At 39.1% G+C, this 12679-nt stretch overlaps 1 protein-coding gene across 2 annotated transcripts in view; it reads left to right on the top strand.

Moving 5' to 3' along the window:
* LOC122563692 (bone morphogenetic protein 7-like) overlaps positions 1–12679 on the top strand; it is a 97192-nt gene that overhangs the window by 71889 nt on the left and 12624 nt on the right. Inside the window, exons 3-5 of one of the 2 annotated variants that reach the window (XM_043717755.2) lie at positions 1025–1173; positions 6065–6262; positions 7283–7359. In XM_043717755.2, the coding sequence (XP_043573690.1) occupies positions 1025–1173; positions 6065–6262; positions 7283–7359 (424 nt within the window). Of the gene's footprint in view, positions 1–1024; positions 1174–6064; positions 6263–7279; positions 7360–12679 lie in introns of both variants that reach the window. The other variant, XM_043717753.2, reaches the window with a different exon arrangement.

Genomic DNA, 12679 nt, shown 5'->3' with positions numbered 1-12679 from the left:
ATTGAAATATTCCAGTCCAGAGAGAACAATGACATGGATGATGATTTCAGCAGCAAGGGAGCTGAGGCAAAGTAGAAACAGGTGATATGCAAGTAAATGGTCTTAATGATAGAGTGGATACATGGTCTGAAGTTTATCCCAAGATGAAATAAGACATCAAAGTTGCCAAGGATCTAGTTAAGCCTCAGACAATCACCAAGGAGAGGAATGGAGTGGCTGGCTTGGAAATTAAGGTTGTGGTGGAGATTGAAGACAATGACTCTGGTTATCCTGATATTTAGTTGGAGAAAGCTTTCTCTTATTGGGCAAGCATCATGACAAATCAGTAATGGCAGAGAGGTCAAGAGAAGTGGCAGAGCGACAGAGCCTGGTATAATCAGCACACATGCAGCCGGATCTTATGGTGATATACAAAGGGCAGCATGTAAATAAAAAATAAGAGTGAGCCAAGGATGGATTCTTAGGGAACCCCAGAGATAATAGCACAGAAGCAAACAGAGAAGACATTAAAGAGTAGATGGATTGGCCATGCTAAATTTCCCATGGTGTCCAGCGATGTGCAGGCATGGTGGTTAGTCATGGGAAAGGCAGGATTACGGGGATAGGGTATGGGGGGATGCTCTTCAGAGATTGGCGTTGACTCGATGGTCCAAGTAGCCTCAATCTGGACTGTAATGATTGTATGATTCCATAAAATTGAATAGAATGACCTGTATTGTGTTTTCAGGGAAGCTCAAAAATGGAGGAGATCAAGTTTTATCTAATTTTGATGCTGTTATGATATTTCAGTTGCCTTGGAGCTAACTACATTGCTCTACATGACCTTTAAGAGATTCCTTCAAACTTATACATGGTCACCTGACTTTATGCTTTTTATGACTCTATGTTATATCTTGTGTTGTAATTTCCCTGCAATGTTCCTTTGAGGTTTTTATTATTTGTAGGTTGTTGGTATTTATAAGGCCACAGATCATAATTCCCTATCCGTCAGCTCAAATTGACTGCCTTCTTTTTCCATTTGTAGAGAACCAGAGCTCCTCCTATTGGACAATCAAGAAGTATGGCCCACAGAAGAAGGGTGGTTGGAGTTTGACATCACAGCAACAAGCAACGATTGGCTGATGAATCCTCATTATAATCTGGGTCTGCGCCTTTGTGTGGAAACTGAGGAAGGTATTATATTTAAAGTCACATAATTAACTTCCAAGATTAAAATAAGTCACACTAGATTGCAATTTCTTATTATTTTTGAGTGTTTGTTCTAAAAAGATTTCACTCCCACCCCTGGCCCAGGCAACTAAAGTTTTTGGTTCAAGCATTATAAGGTATTTTCCTATAGCATGCCTTTAATGGAAGTGTTAACCAAAAGTGAATGTTTCAATCTGTCATTGATTCAATTCTTATTTATTGCAACATGAACATTTCATGGTTTGTAAGGTAATTTTAAGATGTGCATAGTCCTTAACCAACTATGCATCTGGTTTATTAGCACATGTAATTATACCAGATCATCTTCCTTGCCTCATTAACAATATAGCTCAGAGCATTTGGAAGAACTAACTCTCATACTTTTCTTCACACAGCATTGAAGGGTGGAAATGTGGATACAACACTGCCAGTTCTGCCTCCTTTTCCTTATTAATTTTAAGTGCTGTCACCTCCAAATAAATTTCTTCTAATTACATTTTTAAAATACACTAAACAAAATAAGTAGAGCTTTTCTTTTAAAAAACACGATTTTAACTTTCTTTCACATCATTTTAAACATCATTATGGTAGGTACAAGTAGCAAAACCGTGAGCAGGATATTGCTTTGTGATTTCACTACTCATCTCTTGACATGGATCTATTGTTCCTGATGAAGAGTTCTGACCCGAAAGATTGACTTTCCTGCTCCTCCGATGCTGCCTGACCTGCTGTGCCTTTCCAGCTCCACTTTTAATTGACTATTGTTTTGATGAGTACTGGAGGGAGGAGTAAAAACTAACATTGTCCGTGTATGCCCACTGCTGCATATTCAATATTTTAAGTGAATCTTGCAAAAACTTCACATTTAATTTATTTGAAGTCAAAAAAATCACAAAAAGATCATAGAACTTAGAACAGCAAAGCACAGGAACAGGCCCTTTGGCCCATTGTGTCTATGCTGACCATGATGTCATTCTCAAATAATCCCATCTGCCTGCACAAGGTCAATATCCTTCTATTCCCTGCCTGTTTACATATCTGTATAAATGCCTCTTAAACTTTGTGAACAAATCTTCTTCTACCACCACCTGATGAAGGAGCAGCGCTCCGAAAGTTAGTGCTTCCAAATAAACCTGCTGGACTATAACCTGGTGTTGTGTGATTTTTTTAAACTTTTACCACCACTCCAGCAGTGCATTTCAGGCACCTACAACCCTCAGTATAAAAAACGGTCCTCGCACATGTCTTATAAACTTTTCCACTCTCACCTTAAAGCTATCCTCCTGGTATTTGACCTTTCCATCCTGGGAAAATGACTTTAACTACCCACCCTATCCATGCCTCTCATACCTTTACATACTTCTATCTGATTGCTCCTCAGCCTCTGACACTGTAGCAAAAACAATCCCCAAGTTTGTCCAACCTCTCCTTCTAGCTAATTTACTCCACTCCAGGCAACATCCTCGTCGCCTCTTGTGCACCCCCTCCAAAGTCTCCACATTCTTCCAGAACTGCACACAATACAACAAATGTGGCCTCACTAAAGTTTCATATAGCTGCAATATAACTTGCCAACTATTATTCTCAATGGCCTGACCAATGAAGGCAAGCATGACATATGCCTTTTTTACCACTTGTGTTGCCACTTTCAGGGAGTTATGAACTTGCACCCCAAGATCCCTCTATATATCAATGCTTGTGAGGGTCCTGACATTTATTGTACATTTTTCTCTTGCATTTGACCACTCAAGATACATCACCTCACACTTATCCATATTAAACTCCATCTGCCATTTCTCCGCAAAACGTTCCAACTGATCTATATCTTGCCATATCCTTTGGCAATCTTCCTCACTATTCATAATTCCACCAACTTTTGTGTCAAATTTACTAATCAGATGGCCAACATTTTCTTTCAAATCATTTATATATTATGACAAACAAAATAGGTCCCAGCACTGATCTTTGTGAAACACCACTGGTCACAAAATTCCAGTCAGAAAAACACTCATCCATAACTAACCTCTGTCTCCTATGACCCAACCAATTTGCTATCCAATTTGCCAACTTGCCATTGATCCAATGCTACTTAAACTTCTGAACCAGCCTATCATGAGGGAGCTGGTCAAATGCTTTAGCAAAGTCCATATAGACAACATCTACTGCTGTAACCTCATTAATCATCTTTATCATTTCCTCAAAAAATCAAGTTTGTGAGACATGATCTCCCTTGCACGAGCCAATGCTGATTATCCATAATAAGTTCATTCTTCTCCAACTGCAAGTAAATCCTGTCCCTAAGAATCTTCTCCAATAATTAACCTACCACTAGTGTAAGGCTTACTGACCTATAATTTCCTGGATTATCCCTGTTGCCCTTCTTAAGCAAAGGAACAATATTGGCTATTCTCCAGTCTTCTGGGACCTAAAGAAAACACAATGATCCCAGTCAAGGTTCCAGCAATCTCCTCCCTTGCCTCCTTCAGTATCCTGAGATAGATCCCTTCAGGTCCTGGGACTTATCCAACTTAATGTCTTCTCCTCATCCTCCTTAATATCATCATACTCCAGAATATCAACATACCCTTCCTTAAACTTACCATGATCCATGTCCTTCTGCTTAGTGAATACCTACGCAAAGTACTCATCAAGGGCCTCACCCACTTCCTCTGGCTCAACTTATAAATTCCCTCCTTTGTCCTTGAGTGGACCTGCCCATTCACTAGCTACCCTCTTGTTCCTAATTTATGTATAAATTGCCTTGGGATTCTCCTTAATCATACTTGCCAAGGACAATTCGTGGCCCTTTCTGACCCTCCTAATTTCTTGTTAAAGTTATTTTCTACTTTCTTTATATTCCTCAATGGTCTTCCTTTTCTTTTTGACTAATCTTTCAATATCTTCTGTCATCGAAGGTTCCTGAATCTTTCATATCTTTCATCCCCACAGGGTCATGCTGATCCTGAACTCTGACCAATTGGCCTTTAAAAGACTCCCACATGTCAGATGTGGATTTACCCTCAAATAGCCAACACTCCCAATCTAACTTTCACAGTTTCTGACTAATACTGCTTGAATTAGCTTTCCCTCAATTTAGCAGTTTCACCCAAGAACCAGTCTTATCCTTATCTATTACTATCTTAAAACTTATGAAATTATGATCACTGTTCCTAAATGCTCCCCCACTGAAATTTCAACCACGAGGCCAGGCTTATTCTCCAATACACAGTTAAGCACAGCCCCTTCCCTAGTTGGACTATCTACATAAAACCGAAAGAACTGCGGATGCTGTAAATCAGAGACAAAAATAGAAATTGCTGGAAGGGTTCTGAGGAAGGGTCACCCGACCTGAAACATTAACTCTGATTTCTCTCCACAGATGCTGCCAGACCTGCTGAGCATTTGCAGCAATTTTTATTTTTGTCTTGAACAATTTAAATGTAGTTTTAATTCTCTCAAATTCTGGGAGAAATTCCTGATGAATTGCTTACGCTCGAAACGTCAACTCTCCTGCTCCTCGACTGGCTGTGCTTTTCCAGCGCCACACCTTTTCACACCTCTCTCAAATCTTGCCCCATCTAGGTTCCTGGCAATAAAGGAGTCCCAATCAATGCTGGGGCAGTTAAAATCACCCACTATAGCAACTCTGTTGTTTTTACATCTTTCCCTGATTTGCCTACATATCTTTTCCTCTATTTCCCATTGGCTATTGGGAGGCCTACAACGTAACCCATCATAGTGATTGCACCTTTCTTATTCCTGAGTTCTATCCATATGGCCTCTCTGGATATGTGATCCAAGATGTCCTCTCTTAGTACAGCTGTGACATTCTCCTTAATCAGTGATGCAACTCCCCCATCTTTTTCATGCCCTTCTCTATCTCACCTGAATGAACATAAGGAGTAAAAATCCACTTTGTTTCTGCAGCATATTAAAAGTTGCTAATTATTTTTTCCTCTCCCTTTGTCTCTTTATACCTGTACCTGGTTTAAAGAGCCAACAAACTGCTGCTTGATGACTTCTGATGTAATTTTCAAACCATCCGTGATGGGGGGAAGAAGGGGGGTGGATTGTACACTGTAGTAGTCTTGCAAAATGGTTCCTCTGAATTTCCCTCCCAGATTTGGGGATAATTGACTGTGCTCCTTATGGAGTTACAGCTGAGACTAGGAACACACCATGTAGTAACTTAGAAGTGAGTTTATGTGGCCTGCTACTCCAAGGCATAGTTTGCATAAGGCCTTATATGACATGCAGCTATGAATCCCAATTTTATTTACTTTAATGGCCATATGTTCGCAGGATGTTCTGGAAAATGAAATTAATGCTGCAGAAGCTAATTATGTGCTGACACTGTCATGAACATCCATTATAACAATAGTGAAGATTGTGGAAAATATATCCAAGTCAGTGAAGGTAGGAAACTCAGCCATTCATTTTAAAAACGCAGCAGTTCTGGTTTTTGAGTGGCTTAGCCAGCCATCTAGCAAACGTCTGCCAGCACATTCTAAGAGCCAACTACAGGGCCTAGCTTGGACAGATAAAGATAGAAAGATCTACTACATTTTTGTGTTTTAAAAATCCAAGTGATATTTAAAGTAGCAGTCATGTAAAATTGGATAATGTACTGATTGTTCACTGCCAAAAAGTGTGGTGCTGGAAAAACACAGCCAATCAGGCAGCATCCGAGGAGCAGGAGATTCGATGTTTTGAGCATAAGCTCTTCATCATTCCTGAAATGAAACGAAACGTCAACTCTTCTGCTCCTCGGATGCTACCTGACCTGCTGTGCGTTTCCCGCACCACATTTTTTGACTTTAATGTCCAGCATCTGCAGTCCTCACTTTCTCCTGATTGTTCACTGCTCCATGTTAAGCTCCTGGACGCAGTCTAGACCCTGACTCTGTTGGGCTGGTAGGACGACGAGGAGCCCGTTCAAAGCAGCCATTCATGGTAACCTTTTTCAGAGCAAGTCCAGCACCAATTCGTACAACACGGACTACAAAACCACGCAGAGGTCGTAAGAAGCACAACCAATCACAGGAATCCTGTGAGAAACTACCTAGCACATCAGGTAACGCAGTCAACATGTGACCATAACTAATATTGTACAGATTAAATTTGCATTAAACTATGAGTCTAATGTATTACTTTAGTTGTTTTCCCTTATGTCATGAAAGACATACTATCGCCCAGAAACCTGAATCAAAGCTGAGTTAGAATATTGTATTTCAAGTTGTTATGTAACTAATTCTTAATTTTGGTGCAAAAGTATTGTCACAGTACTCAAAAACTACATAAATTATTGATAATGGGCTATGTAACATTGAGTGGTTGAGGAATTCAGAGCAAGGAGAGAGAGTAAGGATAGAACAGCCCCTGTGGAGAAGGTAAATTACAAAGAGAAATCAAAAATCTTAAAATGCTACCTTTAAGTAAACAAGCATAATTAGAAGGCTGATGAGAGTAGAGGATGGAAATTAATTCCCCTGCTGCAGCAATTTTGGAGGTGATAGTGGCTTTTAATTGGGCAAGAGTGTTAGTTTGGAACCCAGTTGTTTTCTAACTTCTGCCTGATTAAGTCCAGGCCAGGAAGAGTCATGGATGGTCTTCCCATTCAGAAGTTCTTACATGGACTTGGTTTGAATCAACAATTGGTGGAGAAGTTGGCACATGGGATGCCCAAAGGCTTTCAGGGAAGTCACTCACTCAAAGGCACTCTGTGCCGACAGAGTTGGCGTCGGGAATAGCATCCCAAAAGTCCAGTCCCCTGCCTTTGCATCTAACACTCAACCCCCACTGCTCCCAGCGGCATTAACAGCAATGGACAGCAATGGAATTTCACACCAGTATCCTTGATTCCAGAGTGGGCCCATCACTGGTGCCTTAGCCGGCATCTGATATAACTGGCTTCATTAAAAGTTCATGGCCTGGATTAAATTCTGCCCATTGTGTTCACTCCATCACCCAATGAATCTCCTGTGAGGCTGGTCTAGAACTTATTCCACATTGCTTTTTTAAACTCAAAGATAAGTGGGTTAGTTACCACAATATGATTTGTTTTGTCTTTTTTTAAATTACGCATATTAAGCAGCCCGTTATTCTGGAGATCACAGGCGAGTATGTAAGAGACATGATCTGTACGTTAGCTTCCGCGACCTTGGCTGGCAGGTAAGGTGCCTCTATTTCTGTGATGGGCAGAAAATGTATGTAGGTGTTTTTAATGTGTAACCTTATGAGCAAATTGGTGACTGAAGCCCTTCCAGTTTTCCAAGATGGGTTTTATGTGTTTGCATTAGTTATTTGCTTTTTCTTCGCCAGTTCATTAATTTTTGACTTCACCGATAATTTTTAACTAAATGACAACTGTTTCCACTAGTATTAATTGGATATATTTACTGTTTTAAAATTGGTATTAAAGTACATCCATTTCTTTCCTTGGGCAACACGTATCAATCATGTGCATCATGGTGCACTCTTCAGTCCAATTTACACTTGGCAGCAAATGATCAAGGCGCATGTACCTACACTCACATTGATTTTCACACTTTGCAAGAATTTAATGAATTTTTAACCATTATATTGCTTCTGTAAACACAACTGGCTTCTCAGGAGATCAGAATGCACAGGCTATGGCTTCTCACCATACCTCCAAATTTCCAGGAGCTCATATAGTTCTCAACAACGTGCATTACGTCATGCAGATAGATTTTACTATGACCTGTGAAAGCAGGATTTCCCAAGATGCTGAAATATAGGAGCCTCTTCAGGCTGATGAAACAATATAAGTACCAGTCACTGCTTCAGTCATTGGGAACCGACAATCAGCAATAACAGCAATTCACAGCTTTCAGTTTCTCACGAACTAATAAGTGATAATCATACTCCAAATGTACATCAAGACGATGCATATGGACGATCAAATATATAATAGTCATACCGTTAGATTATCCCAAAATCTATCCTGTGCTGTGACAGTGCTGTCATTGACATGAATTTAAATTCATCTCGTGTCTCTGAAGCACCACAAGTTTTCTCTCAAACTGCCAGATCTGCTAATGTCGAGGTGTGGGGCGTGGGGAGGCATTATCCAACTTTGATTGTAGGAAGAAGAAGGTATTAGATTGTTATCTAAGGAGATGAATGTTTCCTTATTGGGAAGTAAAAGCAGTCAACATCTTGGATGTTGGTGTCAATTAATGCAGTCAAACACTTTTTAGACTTGGATTCAAGTTTTAAAGCTTGATGGATTAGATGTCATTAAGAATACAATTACATCTCATTTAACTTACAAACATAGTAAAACATCTAAAATGAAACTTTGCATAAGTTGTAAGGAGTCACCCAAGATATATTTCAAGATCTAATCTATGGTTATCCAATCCTCATTTCTTCACCATTGACACTAACCCTGTTTGATTCAGAATAAAATGTGAACATTTTGGCATAACTAAGACATATATGTAGGAAGTATTTATTGTAATGAACACACTGAATTCTCTTCCAGCCTAAATCTTGATTATTATGGAAGACATTTAGCATCATGGCCATAATATTGCTAAATAACCTTGCTTTGTTGTTCTACTAAAGCTTTCAATATGAAGTCAAAGGAATTAAAATGGAAAATGAAACTATTATCAGAGACAGATGAGCATACAAGTAATTCTAAATCTTATGGGTAGTGTAAACTAGCCTCTTATACCAGAGCAGACGTAAAAACTCATTGGTGGCTGCCAAAATATTCTCAGCTTTCATGTTCTAACTTCTTTCCTTTTGTGCAGGAGGAACTGAAAAAAATAATTGTGTAACAATTGTTTATATATAATGAGAATGAAGTAAGTATATGCATGTTTGCAGAAAATTGCTTCATTCAGAAAATAAAATTAACACTTTACATGCAATGGACTAGTATTATTACTCAGTTCATTTTTTTTTTAACTGAGCACAGCCAAATGAGCTACATTCATTTTTGAATCGATGTTGTCGAATCTATATGGGTGGAGGTAAGAAATAACAAGGGAAGAAGATACTAGTGAGAGTCATCTGTAGGCCCTAAGAGCAGCTGGTCTGTAGGATAGAGAATAAGTTAAGGCATAATTAAGGAATTTTATTTTTAAAGGCATTACATTAATCATGGGTGGCTTTAATCTTCATATGGATGGGGAAAGTCAAATTGACAAAGGTAGCTATGAGGAAGAATTAATAGAGTGTATATGGGACAGTTTCCTGAAACAATATCTGGTAGATCCAACCAGGGATCAGGCTATTTTGGATTTGGCAGATTTAATAAACAATCTTAGAGTTACATTAGAGAACAGTGACCATTGCATGGTAGAATTTAGCATCCAATTTGAGACTGAGTGACAACTGTACTAAACATAAATAAAGGTAATTACACTGGAAGGAGGGCTGGATTGGCTGGAGTAGACTATGACAGACATTTAGCAGAAAAAATGGCTGAGGAACAATAGCAGATCTTTGAGAAAACAGCTCATGGCTTACAGCAAAGATATATCCCAGAGAAAGAGGGATTCTAAAATGAGGATAAACCAACCATGGTTAGCCAAGGAAGTTAAGACAGTAAAAAAACTAGTGAAAGGAAAAAAACATACAATATGGCAAAGCATAGTCATAAACCAGAAGATTAGGAAAGTTCTCAAAGTCTACAAAAATGGCAGAATCAGACACAACAAGCATAGATTTATGAAGGGGAAATTATGCTCGACTAATCTGTTGAAATTCAATGAAGGTGCAACTCGTAGAGTTGACAAGGGGGAGCCAGTCAATGTGGTATATTTGGACTTTCAGAAAGTATTTGACAAGTCCTGCATAAGAGATTATTGTGCAAGATTAAAGTGTATGGGATTGAGGGAAGTGTCTTGAAATGGATAGAAAGCTGGTTGGCAGAGAGGAAACAAAGCATAGGAATTAATGCATCCTTTTCAAATTGGTTGGAAGTTACTAGTGGGGTGCCACAGGGATCGGACCCCAGCTATTCACAATATATGTTAATGAATTAAATGAGGTAACAAAATGTAACATCTCAAAGTTTGCAAATAATACCAAGTTGGGAAGGAGGGTGAACTGTGATGAGGATGCAGAGATCCTTCAGCATGATCTGGACAGGTTGGGCAAGTGGGCAAATCAATGGCAGACGCAGTATAATTTGGATAAATGCGAGGCTATTCACTTTGGAAATAAAAACACAAAGGCAGGTTATTACCTGAACGGCTGTAAATTGGAAGAAGGGATTGTGCAGCAGGACCTGGGTGTCTTTGTGCACCAGCCACTGAAGGTGAGCATGGAAGTGCAAAAGACAATAAAGAAGGCAAATGGTATGTTGGCCTTCATTGTGAGAGCTTTTGAGTACTGAAGCAGGGATGTGTCATTGCAGTTATACAGGGTCTTGGTGAGGCCACACCTAGAATATTATGTGCAGTTTTGGTCTCCTTTTCTAAAGAAGGATGTTCTTGCTCTTGAGAGAGTACAGCAAAGGTTTACCAGCTGATTCGGGGGACTGACACATGAGGATAGATTGACTAGATTAGGATTGTTTTCGCTGGAGTTCAGATGAGTAGGGGAGGGCGGGTCTCAAAGAGACTTATAAAATCCTAACAGGACTAGACAGGGTAGATGCAGGAAGGATGTTCCCAATAGTGGGTGCATCCAGAACCAGGGATCACAGTCTGAGGATTCTGGGTGGACCATTTAGCACAGTGATGAGGAGACTTTTCTTCACACAAAGAGTGGTGAGCCTGTGGAATTCGTTATCACAGGAAGTAGTTGATGCCAAAACATTGAATTTATTCAAGAAGTGGCTAGATATAACAATTGGGGTGAATGGGATCAAAGGTTATAGGGAGAAAGCAGGATTAAGCTATTGAATTGGATGATCGGCCATGATCATGATGAATGGTGAACCAGGCTTGAAAGGCCGAATGGTCTCTTCCTAATCCAATCTTCTTTGTTTATGCTTCTATGATGAAAAAAACATGAAGAGGGAGAAAATAAATTATGAGGGCAAACTGACAGGTATTATGAAAGTGGAGAGTAAGAGCTTCTTTAAAAATATAAAAAAGGAAAATAGAAGCCAAGATGATTGTAGGTCCCTTAGAGAATTAGGCTGAGGAAATAACAATAGAGAACCAGGAAGTGACAGAGAAGTTTAATAAATAATTTGTATCAGTCTTCCAAGATCACTAAATAATCAATGGGCCCAAGGGAGGGAGGGAAAAATAAATACAATAACAATCACTAAGAAAAAAGTACCAGGGAAACTAATGGGGCTAAAGGCTGTTATGTCCACAAATCGTTTACATCTCAAAACTTTAGAAAACGTAGCTGCAGGGGTAATGAAATAATTGAAATAAACTTCCAAGAATCCTTAGTTTGGGAATGTCCCAGAGGATTGGCCAGTTAGGGAAATGTTACAGTCCATTTTAAAGGATATAATAGCAAAGCATTTAGAAATGCATAATAAATACCATCAAGCAGAGTCAGCATGGCTTCATGAAGAGGAAACCAAGTCTGACAAATTTATTACAGTTCTTTGAGGAGGTAGCAAGCTGAATAGATAAAGAAAAACCAATAGATGTAATATATTTAGGTTTCCAAAGGTGTTTAATGAATTACCACAGATAAAGCTACAGAATAAATAAGAGTATCTGGTATTGGGGGTAGTATATTGGAATGGATGAGGGAATTAGCATAATTATAGAAGACAGAGCATTGGGATAAAGGGGGCATTTTCAGGATGACAACCTGTATGATGGAATCCCAGAGGGATCAATTATTTACTATATATATTAATGGCTTGCATGACAGAAGTGAATATATTATTACCAAGTTTATAGATGATACAAAAATAGTTGGGAAGGGAAGTAATGAGGATGACACAATGAATCTACAAAGGGATATAGACAGATTGAGTGAATAGGTAAAAACTTGGCCAATGGAATATAATGTGGGAAATGTGCAGGAAGAATAGGAGAAATCAATGTTATTTAAAGGGGAAAAACTGCAGAAAGCTACAGTACAGAGAGGCCAAGTCGACAAAAAGATAGCATCTGAGTTCAGTAGATAATAAAGCAAATGGTCTTTATCTAAAAGGGACTGAAGTATAAAAATAAGGAGGACTTGGTAAAACTATTTAAGGCATTAGTCAGACCACATCTGGAATACTATGAACAGAGTTGGTTCATTTTGTTAAGGAAAGATATACTGGCATTGGCAGAAATCTAGGGAAGGTTCACTAGATTGATTCTAATATGGAGAGTTTTTCTTATGAGGAGAAGTTGAATATTGTTGGGTGTCCATTCTTTGAAGAATGAGAGAGAATCTTACTGAAATAGATAAGTTTCTTAGGGGGGCTTGACAGACTAGAGAAGTTGTTGCCTCTTGTGGGACAATCTAGGACTAGAGGGCATAATCTCAAAGTAAGGGGATGCACATTTAAGGCAGAGATTGAGCAGGAATTTCTTCTCTCAGAGAG

This window comes from Chiloscyllium plagiosum, unplaced genomic scaffold (assembly GCF_037043375.1).
Source record: "Chiloscyllium plagiosum isolate Xiang-an unplaced genomic scaffold, Cpla_swu_hap1 HiC_scaffold_30, whole genome shotgun sequence".
NCBI classification, from domain to species: Eukaryota; Metazoa; Chordata; class Chondrichthyes; order Orectolobiformes; family Hemiscylliidae; genus Chiloscyllium; species Chiloscyllium plagiosum.
The sequence above is the reverse complement of the archived record's forward strand: the minus strand, read 5'-3'. Positions and strand labels throughout refer to the sequence as shown.